Here is a 12,556-nt window from a genome sequence, read left to right as displayed (position 1 = left end):
GACGACAGCACGAGCGGCGAGAGCTACAGGACTCTCGACTCACCGAGCTTAGCAAAGCCCCAGTGCAGCCATAACTCCCGGCTGCAGTGCCGCTCCCCGAGCGACCACTCACTTTTATGGCCACTGCTTATTTCAGCAACACATGGTAAGGCAAGAAATGACAAATACTGTAGGTACAGACTCTGCAAGAAGCTTTCCAAAGAAATTTCCTCACAGACAAACAAGGGAAATGCTAGAAATAATGAGGAAATTAAGAGCAACAGGGGGGAATCATAAAATTTGGCTTACTTCTCTATTAAATCCAGCGTGACTCCCGGCACCAGTCTGACACTCTTCTGCATACAGAACCTGTGGAGAAGAGAATAAAAATAAAACATACTAATTGAATATTTAATGACAAGGTTCTATGGAAAGAATATGGAAGGAGGTTTCTTTATTACAGTGCTTCTGCTTTTAAAATGGTGTTTGGGTAGAAAACTTTGCCGCAGCATAATAAGAATCAAACAAGGCCCTCAATATTTGTCACACTCATGATTATGCGGCGATTTCCATCGTCAGGTGTCAAAACTGGGGTATTGTAACTGTCACGGTGACAAGTTTTCCAACACATAGTGGTGGGGAAAAGGGCTCACAGTCATCCAGCACAGTCTCTCGGGAGGAGCAAGACGACACGAGAGCCGAGGAGGTTTATGCTTCTGGAATAATGATTAGCGTTGGCTGGGTTTCCCCGAAGAGATCTGGCACTGCAGGCAGGAAAGTGAGAAAGGGAGGGAACGAGAGGGATTCATCAAGTTCAAACACCTCCGTTATTTAATTAAAAAAAATGCTGACTCCATTTCCTCAGCATTACAAATACCACCACTTCAGGAACGCCGGCCCTGGAAAACGCAGAGTCCTGTTAGCACCGCCACTCGCTGTGCCTAGAAAATCCCAAGAGTCACTAAACACAAGCGGGTGTGGGAAGACAAGATGACTGCCAGCCCAGTTTCCAAGCACTTGTCTCCCTCCTCCAAAACTCTGGGGGACGCGCTTTGCGGCCCTGAGGGCAGAAGTGGGAAACAATAGATGTGGGAAGAAAAACCAGCAAATTCAACTTGAGAAATTACTTCCTCAGTGATATCACTACCCTCCCAGACCATTTTCCCAGTACTTCATGAAGAATTTACCCATCAGTGTAATGTAAGTTGGTATTTAACCCCTACACTTCACCCCACACAGCAACAGAAAGCTCTGCGGGCAGTGTGGGACCAGGAGGGCTCGGCTGCCCGGGAAACCCACCTCCCGCATCCAGCAGTGCCTGGAGTTGCTGCAGCAGGAGCCCCTCCTTTCACCAGAGCCATGATATCCACATCCAAAAGGCTCTTCCCCAGGAAAAGCAGAAAACAATTACTTCTTTAAAAGACAAGATGTGCAGAGCCCAGTTTTGAAATCTTGAGGATCCTCCAGTTTTCTTGTGGCATCCCCTGCCTGCAGGACATCCATTACTGCCAAGAACAGGGATGGGCTCTGAAAAGCTAAGTGGTCTCCAGGCTGCTTTTCTGATGTGTGCGCCATCCATCATAAAAAAAAAAAAAGGCATAAAGCTATCTGTGAACACTACAGTGGGATCCCTATACAATCTGCTAAAATATAAAAATCTTACAACACCGCTTTACAGAATCATGCAGGTAAATACCCCTCTCAAACAAAACCTGCAGGCACAATTCAGCACGGCAGAATTAGGTCATTGGAATCAGGCTGGAGTCTCCCTACAGACTAAGGATGACAAAAGACTAACTCCTCTGCTCAATGCCTCTACATTACGACATATCTGAAAGAGGACCATAACAGAGCCAGCACAACTTTGTACTGTTACACATTTGCTCTCTATAAGGAATGAAGAGTTCCACCTATCACCATGTCACGCAGTATTTTGTATTTACTTCAGAAGCCTCTCATCCAAGCCATGATTTGACCTAACCTCACTCACTTAGCAATATTTTACAGGCTCACAGATTAACAAGGCAGCACTGCACAATGTTGCAAGACACAACACCAAAAAAAAAAAAAAAAAAAAAAAAAAAAGATGAGCATCCTAACTCTGCTCAGCACAACCAGTCTCCTCCGGGCCAGGGGGCAAGAGTCTGAGAATTGATGAGCAGGCTCTTGCCTGGTAGCAGAGCACATTTGCCAGAGGGTGAACAAATACATTAGCCTCCTTTTTGCAAGGATTTTTCCTAAGCACAAGGCTTTTGATTACAGCTTGTTGGATTAGAAGCAGAAAGCTTGCCCCGCGCGTGCAGACATTCAGGACACACAACAGGAGAAATGCCTGAGTGCCAAGTGTTTCCTACAACTTCTACAAGAGCAGGATAGGCACACCTTTGAGGGTCAACTATAAACAGATACTTTCACATCTAAATGCATTCTGCAGCTGTCATTTCACACTTCCTTAGGGACCTGCTAGTATTGCACCGTGGGCAACATGTAAATAAGCTTAGATTTCAGTTATTTCATTTGAGCTCGTGGCTGCTCAAAGATGACAAAATAAAACCAGATTACATTTGACTAGTGAAAAATCATCCTTTCTGCCCTGACCATGGATCTGTTTGATATTCACCAGAATGGGAGTAAAGCAGCAAGCGCTTACTGCTTTTGCATATACTGGGCCTGTTACAGTAGAAGCCCCCACCATTGCCCTGAATATTTTGAAAGAGATTAGTTCATTAAAACCCCATTTAACCAGTAGCAGACTATCTGCATTTCCTCTTTAACAACCACTGATTGCCAAGAAAATGTACTCGTAAACAAAATGTTCCTCATCCTGTATCTGCAACCCCCTTTCATCACTCCAAGGCTCTAAATGTGAGGTCTCAAGTGATGGTTGGTGTCATCATCACAAACATCAGGCAAAATATGTTAGATCTGCACATAAACGTACCAATAAATGCGAGGCAATAAAGAAGAAAACCAGAAATACACATAACAATGCTCAATCAGGTTCTGCTCAGACATCACAGGAACATTTTGAAACTCAATTTAGTTTCTCTAAATAAATTTGGGACAGAGGATTGGCTTAGTTAACCCCCCCAAAATCTCAAGCACAAATGCAAAATAAATACCTCAGAAAAAAAAAAACCACTTGAAGCATTTGTTTTAATTGATCCAACAGAAAATCAGCTGTCACAGGTCAGGTTCTTTTTTCCATGCACTTAGAAGCTTGCTGTATTAGCGTTCTAGTGTACAAACTGCATATCCAAAATTCCTGAGTCTGAGCAGTTCCCAAACTTTTTGTTTCTTTTTGATTTAGGGGGTTTCCAGCACTTTTCAGGAGCCCTATTACTCTGAGTGGGACTTCATGGTTCAAAGCCTTAGGGTCCTTAAGACAATTTAGACAAGCACAGCCTTCTCCCTGATGTGTAAAATCCTGAATTGCAGCTTGTTTATGTCTTAAGGGACTGATGACAATTTAAGCATGTGACGCACTACTGATCACAACTTTCAATATAGTTGCTTTTTGCTTTAGACAGCATGAGAGAGACACATCTGTGTAAAACAGTGCACCAAACACACCCTAATTTCTGCCTCTTCCTGCAATAGCTGCGTCTACTTCCCGATTAGTGCACATCACTCAAGATTAACAATCCATACAGCTTATCTCTAAGCTTGCCTCACATATAGCTATATATAGTTACATATATTTGGAATACACATATACAACATATATTTGGAATACGTCAGCTCCCAACAGTCACTACACATGAAGATAATCAGTATCAAGTTAGCTAGAATTTAATTCATACACTGGATTCCTGGAATTGTCAGACTGTCATTAAGAGTTTCATGCACCACATTCAGAAGGGCACAATTGACCTGTGTTTCTCCTACCAGCATCAATTTTTCTTCCCCTGAAATCAGACTGAAGTGGATGCAGCTGCAACCCCATTTGGTAAGTGATTTTGTCCATCAGTTGTTTACTTAAAATACAGAGCACAAAATAGGATGTATAGAAATTTATTCATCAAACTTTTATTTGCCCATAAATTCAGTATATGAAACCTCATTAGCCTGTCAGTCCAGAATTGCAAAAATGCTTTATTTCAAAAGCAATTCTGCAGGGTTCTGGATCAGCTTTAGTAAAAGGGCTAGGCCGAAGTAAAAGAGAAGTTTCAATGACAAAGGTTTACATCTTTATTTTTGGTTAACTGCCTGCTTTAAGACACCAACATACGGTTTGCATCAAACAGCTGGAATGCAGGAGGAGAGTCTGCCTTTGCATGTATTATATTTAACAGCAGTGAATAACAATGCTCTGCAAGCAAGCACTTATTATTTACAGGACTTGCATGGATAAAAACATAACCATAATAATGCCAATCAATAGGGAATATGAAAGGAGAACAATTTTCATCAGAGAATAGAGGATAAATTCTTTTGTGTGCAGTAAGCAACACACGTAATCATTGGAGTAGATGTTGTAGGAAATGCTTTACTTGTCCAGGAGTTTGCATGGCATCTACCCCAAGAACAGCTAAGGTTAATAGTTTTAAATCCTTCCCCTGAGCTGCATTTTTTACAAACACAACATGTCCTATCAAACACAAACGAGACACAACTCTGAGAATCTCATGCTTATGCCAGGTGTAGCTCTGCTTGAGAACCTGCCCTGATCACCCCCTCAACCACGTTCCCATGGAGATGAAGTAACAGAAAATTCCTGAACAGATCATAATATCCAAAAAAAACCCTTTCTCAGTTTATATAAACTGTGCATTAAACACTGTTGTATAAAGCAGTATAAATGTTTGGAAGGGACTTCCTAAAAAAAAAAAAAAAAAAAAACCACCTAAAAAACAACAAACCAAAAAACCACCACACCACAAACAAACACCACCAAAACCCAAAAAAACCTCTTACAGACACTCAGCATTTTCAATTTAAATATGGCACAAACTGTAAAGTATGGTTCCAGTAATTGCAAGGGAAAGAGAACCCTGAAGTCCCAATGCTGATAGTTTTCACTTCACTTACAAAGCTTCAGTTTGCTATAAACCAGTTAATCTTCAGTAGGCATCAAAGCCCATGCTAGGGATTCTCACAAAGATTTAATGAATTAGTGAAAACAGCACGAATTAAGTGGTGTCGCTGTGTCTGCATGGTATTGATTTAACACACACGCACAATAATGAGTTATTCAGAATAACTGCAAGCCTCAGCGTATCCACCCTGAAAAGCAATTGTTCCACTCTTCTCCCCACATTAACATGGTGTTTTGGTGAAACATTCTCCCTGAAGCCAAACTTAAACCTCCACTTGCTGAATCCTGTGCCACTTTTTATTTATTAGTTGTGGACTCCATTCAACAAGTAATTTTAAAAAACCACATCATTTGCATTTACCAAATTGCATTCATTGTCACCTGCTGCTAGCCTTGAGCTAATCAGGTGGAACATTCAGTTAAATTTCAAAGTCTTTCTCCATAGATAAAAACAGCAGAAATCTAAACTTCTTCACATTTGAATAGCAGTGATCTGATTAGCAGCCATATGATAAAAGTAGTTCCCTGCGACCATATTTTCTTGGTTATAAAACATAGTATTTCTCGAAGTTCCCCTAAAGGAATTTTGCCGCATAGTAACTTTCTTCAGCTTTTAAAAGACAAGGATTTATGCAGGCAGCTTGAGAATTTTCACATAGCAGGCAGAGTTCAGAGCTAGCCTACCAGCAGCACGTCAGCATCAGGAAAAGCAAGCTAGCAGAGCTCCATGTCAAGGCGGTCACTTCACCAATGAAGAGCTGTCACAGTAACAGCTATATTGGAAGTTAACCTCCTCTTTCTGTTCACCTGTCCCAGAAGAGAAGCACATCATTCTCTTGGGATTAGACAAGATCAAATGTCTCTGGCTAATCAACCAGCTTGATCCTGTTGCATACCTGCAAGTGCTCACTTGTGAGTTTTGATGAGTGGTTAGTATAGCAACCAGACTGGTATCTTAGGAAAACAACATAATGTTTTGTTTTTACAACAGAAGAAAGAAAAAGTAAGATGAAAAGGCTTTTAAAGCTATGAGAGGAGCACACACCTGCCTAACTTAGTTAGAGGTTTGCCATTCCTTGGCTGAAACTCTAGGCTAGTCTCCCATTACTTCAGACTCCTGGTCCATGACACCTGGGTCAGAAAAACCATTCTCTCCTCCCTAGCTCTCTCAAAACCTTCCCTTGAAAATATTCCTAATGTCACTGAAGCTCTTTGCTCTGCTTTTCAAAATTATCCAAGACTTCTGCCAGTGTTTACAAGCTGTGACTCTCTTCTGTAAGAAAATACCCTGTGAGCTCACAAAATCAAAAACAGGACAAAAAATTAAACAGATCTTGTGCTGTCCCTCACAGGAGCAAAGGGTATCAGTCAAAAGCACTACATATCTAAACAAGAACCTGGTCAAGTTAAGTCACATAGTTGGTTGCTTATTAAAGGCAGAAAGAGTATAAGAACTGTAAGTTATTATGAGTATCTCCAAAAGACAGCTAATAACTCTTAAAGCTGTGGCGACTCAATTGCTTACCATTGTCTGCAATGTCTATAGGCTTTCACCTGTTTTAACCTAGTCTAGCAAATGACCTGGAGTTTTTCATTCTGGCCTACACATAACCTTGAGAGGATCAAGTGAAACATGCCGATAGGAATGAATCAACAGAGCTATGTACTACCTGGGCGCACATGCTGGATTCCTCACACCATGTCCTCAGCTGGCACCACAATTGGTCGTGATCTTCTCTGTTGTTGAGTAAAAATATTGCTCTTCGAAAGCTCCTGCTATTTGTAGCAGTCTTTTATAACTTTCTACCTAATTAACTTGGTATGTCATTCCATAACATCTTTCTTTGGTTTATCGCTCAATTTCTTTCACTACAGCATTATTTAATGCTACTGTATTATTTACAGCAACTGCAATATTTGGAATATGATTTGTACAAAGGACAATTTACAAAAAGTTGCATTACACTATGTAGTATTTCTGCTCTCTGAAGAAGCAGATATTTAATTCCCAGAACAGTAAATCCCTTAATCCGAGCAAACCTAGATATTGAGCTGGAATCTAAAACGTATTAAGTAGAAGATAACAATATTTTCACCTTTCTAGTTCTGATTAATAAAACGCTGCCCCAAATGCATAGTTCAAATCCAGTAATTCAATATTGCAGAGAAACTTTAGGTTAGAGAAGCATTTGGATTAACAAATCTACCATTTCAACAGAGAAGCTACACAAATTATGCACTTGCCTTCAATAATGGGGAAGATACTCACCATCTCAGAGCAATTTTGATCGGCGTAGTAAGGCAGGATGTGAAAAGGTCAGCTGGCAGATCAGGGATCATGGGTAGCAATTCATTGGCTTCACATGCTGCCAGCTGTATGCAGTTCTTCATCGATGGCGGCAAAGGCATTTGAGCAAGTGGATGGTTTGGGTTAATTGCAGCCACCTGGAGAGATCAAGGAAATTACTCAGGCAGTGAATTCAGTGAAGTTAATTTCTGTACCATTTTGAAAATAACCAATGGAGAGCTGTCAAATTTCAATGGATCTCTGGATTCGGAGAAATTTATGACATCGTAGCACCAGCCATAGCTTTAACTCACATACAATTAACAGTATTTAAGTGTATTTACCACATGATACCACACACCAAAACCTGCAACTTGCAACAGACTGAACTGTGATCGCCACTTCAGAGTCTTCAGTTCACATCTGCCAGCTTGGAATCAAGCACTGTAGAAGCAAGTTGGGCTAATTATTCTTTCTTTTACATTTAAGCAAAAAACATCCTTCCTGTGGCTCATAACCATTCACCACAGATGGCAGAATAGCTTCAAAAGGAAAAATGCAATTCATTTGGCTGTACTAGGCAGCATTTCCTGCCACGGAGTATAGAGATGACCATTGTTGGTAAGCCAGAAGAATACCGAACTCCCTGTGTTTCTCCCCATACATGTTTCTACTTCACTAGAGCAAAAAGGTCAAGCTGGAAAAAGGAAGAGAGAAAATTACTGTATGTAACTAGAGAGGCTATCTTCCAAATAAAGAGAAAAAGAAATGTGCACTGCCTTCTGCAATGCAAATATTAACATATCAGCAGATACAAGTTTTAATCAATGCTTTAGTAAAAGTGTTCAAGGTCCTTATACATATTCCTCTGGATGGAAAAAACACGGTAATTTCTGCTCTAAGCAGTGAATATTACACTGAAAAATAATTCTAAGGTAAGGTCTTTGCATCTCAAGATCTAGAACTGTTCTAACAAGACATAATTTTCCAAGATTCAATTAGTTTATATTTAATTGGGCTTAATCACCTGTTTAAAATACTCAGAACTGGGACACATGTCAGTGCAGATTTCATGCTAGCCATGGACTGATGGAATGCATTGGTCCGATGGCATTTGTGCATCTGCAGACAAGAACCAGCTTTGCATAAATGTTATTCAACTCTTTCACTCCACATGCTGTCGATCAATTTTCAAAAGGCAAGAAAGAATGGGAAACAGAGCAGACACATGGGCATATTCAGTGGGTTTTTTTAAATCAGAGTCAAGTCTGCTGTGAAAGAGTTGAGTTTCTAAAATTCTGACCTGCACTATGGCAATCGATTAATCTGTCCAAACATCAGTCCATAAAGTAGAAATACCATATATATCAGTATTCCCATTTTTCAAAACCACAGTTATTCTCCTAATTAAAATTTTGATTAAGAGTATGATTTTTGAGACTAATACTTCACAGAAGGAAAAACATAATTTTGATCTATGGTACTCAAAGATTCTTAAAGGAATAGCAGAAAGAAATGTAACACATGCGGTGTCTTCATTGCCCTTTCATGTAACAGTTAGAAAGCAGACACCCATCAAAGCGATCTATATGCTGTGTTATCAAAGTTAACAGAAGTACATTCTTTCAAAGACCAACTCTTCAGCCAGTTTCTTTTTTTTTTGCCAACTGAGTAAGGTGATACAGTTGACTAATAAACTCATTCTTTACCGTCTTTATACGTGAAAAATTCTGTCTATCTGAAGAGGAAATCCATTAGGTGTCTCAGAAAGGTCGATGGGGAACAGAATACTTGTGTTACAAACCAAGAGCCTGGCACAATCATATACCTCTTGTCTAGCAAAGCAACCTCATAAGCTACAGAGAAGTTTCAGATGCTATTTCACAAATTCTGCAACCTATTAAGCTTTTTGATTCTTTAAATATTTTTTTTTCCATTCTAATCCCAGAGGCAGCAGTGACACACTTTGACTTTCCCAAGTTGTCCAAATTAGCTAAGACCTGTCCTTGCTCTCAGTTGAGTTGTGCTGCTCTCAGCAAAGATTCATGCCATACCTTGGGTGGAAATGAAGCTACCCTCAAGTCATCACTTGTCCTCTACTGACATTTACTCTCAATAAAACTTAAGCTGTATGCTAAAAACAAAAAAAAGGTAATTAAAATACTGAAAAGTTCTTTTATTTGAGGAGAAAGGCATAAGACACAGTGTGGAAAAGCATTAGCTCTTCCCAGATTTATAAATATAAAGCAGTCAAACTGCTTAGCTATGGCTATTCATTTCCTAAAGAAAGACTTGCCCTCTGGGCATCCTCATAAATGGGCTCCGTAGGTGGGAAGTACATTTAGATGGATTTTCTGCTTCCTGAGTAGTGTGAAACACTGATGACTTGACATTTGTCATGGTCTGGTAGTGCCCCTCAGTTCTGATGGGGAAGTAGCTCATACTCCAAGACCTGCTCCACTCTTGGCTTCTACACAGTAAAACGAACTAAAGAAGCTGTGACACATGCAGTGTAAATATTTGTCCATTAGGAGACGAACTACTAACAACCATAAAATGAACATACAATACCAGCTAGTAATTACAGATCTTGCCAGACTTCTAAGGATAATGATATAGCAAAACATTCTTTTACAAGTAAAAGAAAGGAGAAAAAGAAAGGAGAAAAAAAAAAAGACGGTTGAGTAAAGCCCACTGTGAACATCTATTTTGCATCCTTAGAACATCCACTGAAGTCAGACTTTCTAGACTGCTTGGTTCCCTCATAAATGTAACTTTTTATTAGGGCAAGATATGGAGTAAGTAGAAGGCTAAAGAAGGATTAAAAAACATAAACTGGCAAAAATGTACTCATTCACAACTGTAAGAATAGTAAATAAAGTACGTAAAGTTACCATATATGAAAGGTTACCAGAATTATCAGTATGCATTTATCTACAGTCTTTAATTGTTTTCTGTAAGCAGTCAACCAGATGTAGACCTTGCAGCACGCCATAACTCGCAACTTCTTTCAGCAGAAACACAGTCTCAAAGCAAAGGGATGCATATTTTCCTGTGTAAGCTTTGTAAGTAAAAATTCCTTACTATCAACAGAGTACTTATTGTGTTACTTATTGTTATTTCAGGGCAACTGACAATCCTCAGCCTTTCAGACAAAATAATAGTTGTAATATTATGTTATCAATTATACTGAAACATGCTATCATTCCTGTAAAATGGTGGCAATCTGAAAACAAATTATAGCTGCCCAAGCCAAGGAGCACTCAGGTTTGCTACTTGCAAGCACTCTGTCTATCCAGAGGAAGAGCTAACAGATTTGCAAGTATTACTGCTTGTAATTAACAAAAAGGGAAACAATATATGTATTTTAAACCACTGTTACTGAAAACATTTATGTACCTATATAATTAGACTGAGAAACAAGCACTTGATAGACAACCAAGCCTTTTTTGAATTAACAGACTTCTTCAAGGTAAACTTGAGAGGAACTGAACTCCTAGTTTCTGTCTCGGGGCAATTTCAAGTATTGACCAGACCTGCCACCTTCACACAACTCCTGCTGTGAGAATCCTCTTCCCCTGTGGAAGGCATTAATGCAACTACAGAAAAGGAGATGTTCCTCTCTCCCAGCAGATGGTGGATTAGAAAAACTCTCCCCCCAGACACGATGCTAATGCCAGATAACATTCTGCTGTGCTGTCGTTAAGCTAATTTTTTGAGAATTAATGTTGAATATGGAAAAATAAAAAATGAGTTCCTCAGCTCCAATTAGGACTCGTTAGTCATATACCCTGCTGGAGGGAAAAACGAACAGGCGCTCCCACCGCAACACCAAATTCCTACACAAAGAACAAAACAAGTTAGTATGCAGCTGTAAGGAACGCTGTTGAAAAATTCAAACAATAAAGCTGCAAACCAAAAAGTTGTATCTCGTGCAGCAAAGCACACATCTAGGAGACATTTCAGCCTTCACTTCTGTACACCTCAAACGTGGCCTTAAGACAGCAGACCTTTGCTGTATGAAACCAAGTATGAGTCAGAGGAAACACAATGTCACAATCACACAGAAAATTAGTCAGAAATAACCAGCCTCCTCTTTTATCATTGTTAGCACAGCACACTTAAAATGCCTGCTTAATTCTCCAGAATTATGGTGTATTTATATACACTCACGGAAGCATCGCAGCTAGCTAATTAGATGATCAAGAGCACCCAGTGCCATCACTTCCACTACACATTACGAACAGAGCTCAGAGCTCCAAGGCAGGCATAGCAAAGGTGTTTTCTAAGCAGGTTACTGCCTGCTCTGTAGACATCATTTCACCTGCCACTTTCTTATAGTGGCAGGAGGTCAAGTGCCTGCCAGGCAGCCCTCTGCACCCTCTTCTGCCACCAATATTCACACTGGCCTTACTGCTGTCGTGCTTAGTGATGCCAAACAGGACAATAACCAGGAATTCCAGTTACTAAAAGCTGGGGTCAGTTTCCAGGTCTGAAAAATGTCTTTTGGGAAAGGAAAACAACAGCATTCTATTACAAATATCAGGACAAAACCAAAACAAACAAAGGCAGGATCAACTAGAAAAATGAACTTTTAAACTAATTTATCACACTTAATACTATGCCACATCATATCCACATCATGCTGCTAAAGGGATGTTTCTTATCTGCAAAATACGTACTTTTGTTTAGCTACATATTAAACCAAATCCTTAACTTCCCATCCAGTTGACAATTAAAACAGTTCACAGATATTTCTCTGAAATAGTCAAGTTTACCACAGTCCAGGGAAACCACCAGTCCTTACATCAACAGCATTTAACTTAAAAGTTTGCAAACACTGTAACATATTACGAATGATGGGGATTGGTAGACCTTATTAGCTTAATTGCTGCCCTATAATTACACAATACAAAGCTATAATCAAGTGACAAAATTATCTCCACTACCCATTCCCCATCCCACCAAAAACCAGTTACAGCTGAACTGGCTCTGGCGTCTTCAGAGCTAGATCTGCCTTCACCCTCACGTCCCTCAGACAAGCAGTCTTGCCGAACATAAAAAATAATTTCCAATTGCAATCTGTCCACCAGGATAAGATATGACAGATTCCTGCCTCTGGTAAACAAAGTCATCTTCTTACTGAAACTGATATACTTCTTTCTATCTACACAGCTCTTCACTCACACACACTAACCATACTTTATTTACTAACAAAGGCAAAAAAAAAAAAAAAAAAAAGGTATTTACTA

The 12,556-nt window shown here is 39.8% G+C and overlaps 1 protein-coding gene across 4 annotated transcripts in view; it reads right to left on the bottom strand.

Annotated features, from left to right (window-relative positions):
- RPTOR (regulatory associated protein of MTOR complex 1) overlaps positions 1 to 12,556 on the bottom strand; it is a 201,921-nt gene that overhangs the window by 95,827 nt on the left and 93,538 nt on the right. For 3 of the 4 annotated variants that reach the window (XM_052808234.1, XM_052808232.1, XM_052808235.1), the window contains exons 6-7: positions 7,287 to 7,462; positions 289 to 348 (exon numbers count right to left, since the gene is read on the bottom strand). In XM_052808234.1, coding sequence (XP_052664194.1) covers positions 289 to 348; positions 7,287 to 7,462 — 236 coding nt within the window. The remainder of the gene's footprint in view (positions 1 to 288; positions 349 to 7,286; positions 7,463 to 12,556) is intronic. The other variant, XM_052808233.1, reaches the window with a different exon arrangement.

This window comes from Harpia harpyja, chromosome 14 (genome assembly GCF_026419915.1).
Source record: "Harpia harpyja isolate bHarHar1 chromosome 14, bHarHar1 primary haplotype, whole genome shotgun sequence".
Classification (NCBI taxonomy): domain Eukaryota; kingdom Metazoa; phylum Chordata; class Aves; order Accipitriformes; family Accipitridae; genus Harpia; species Harpia harpyja.
This window is presented reverse-complemented; position numbering and strand designations above follow the sequence as displayed.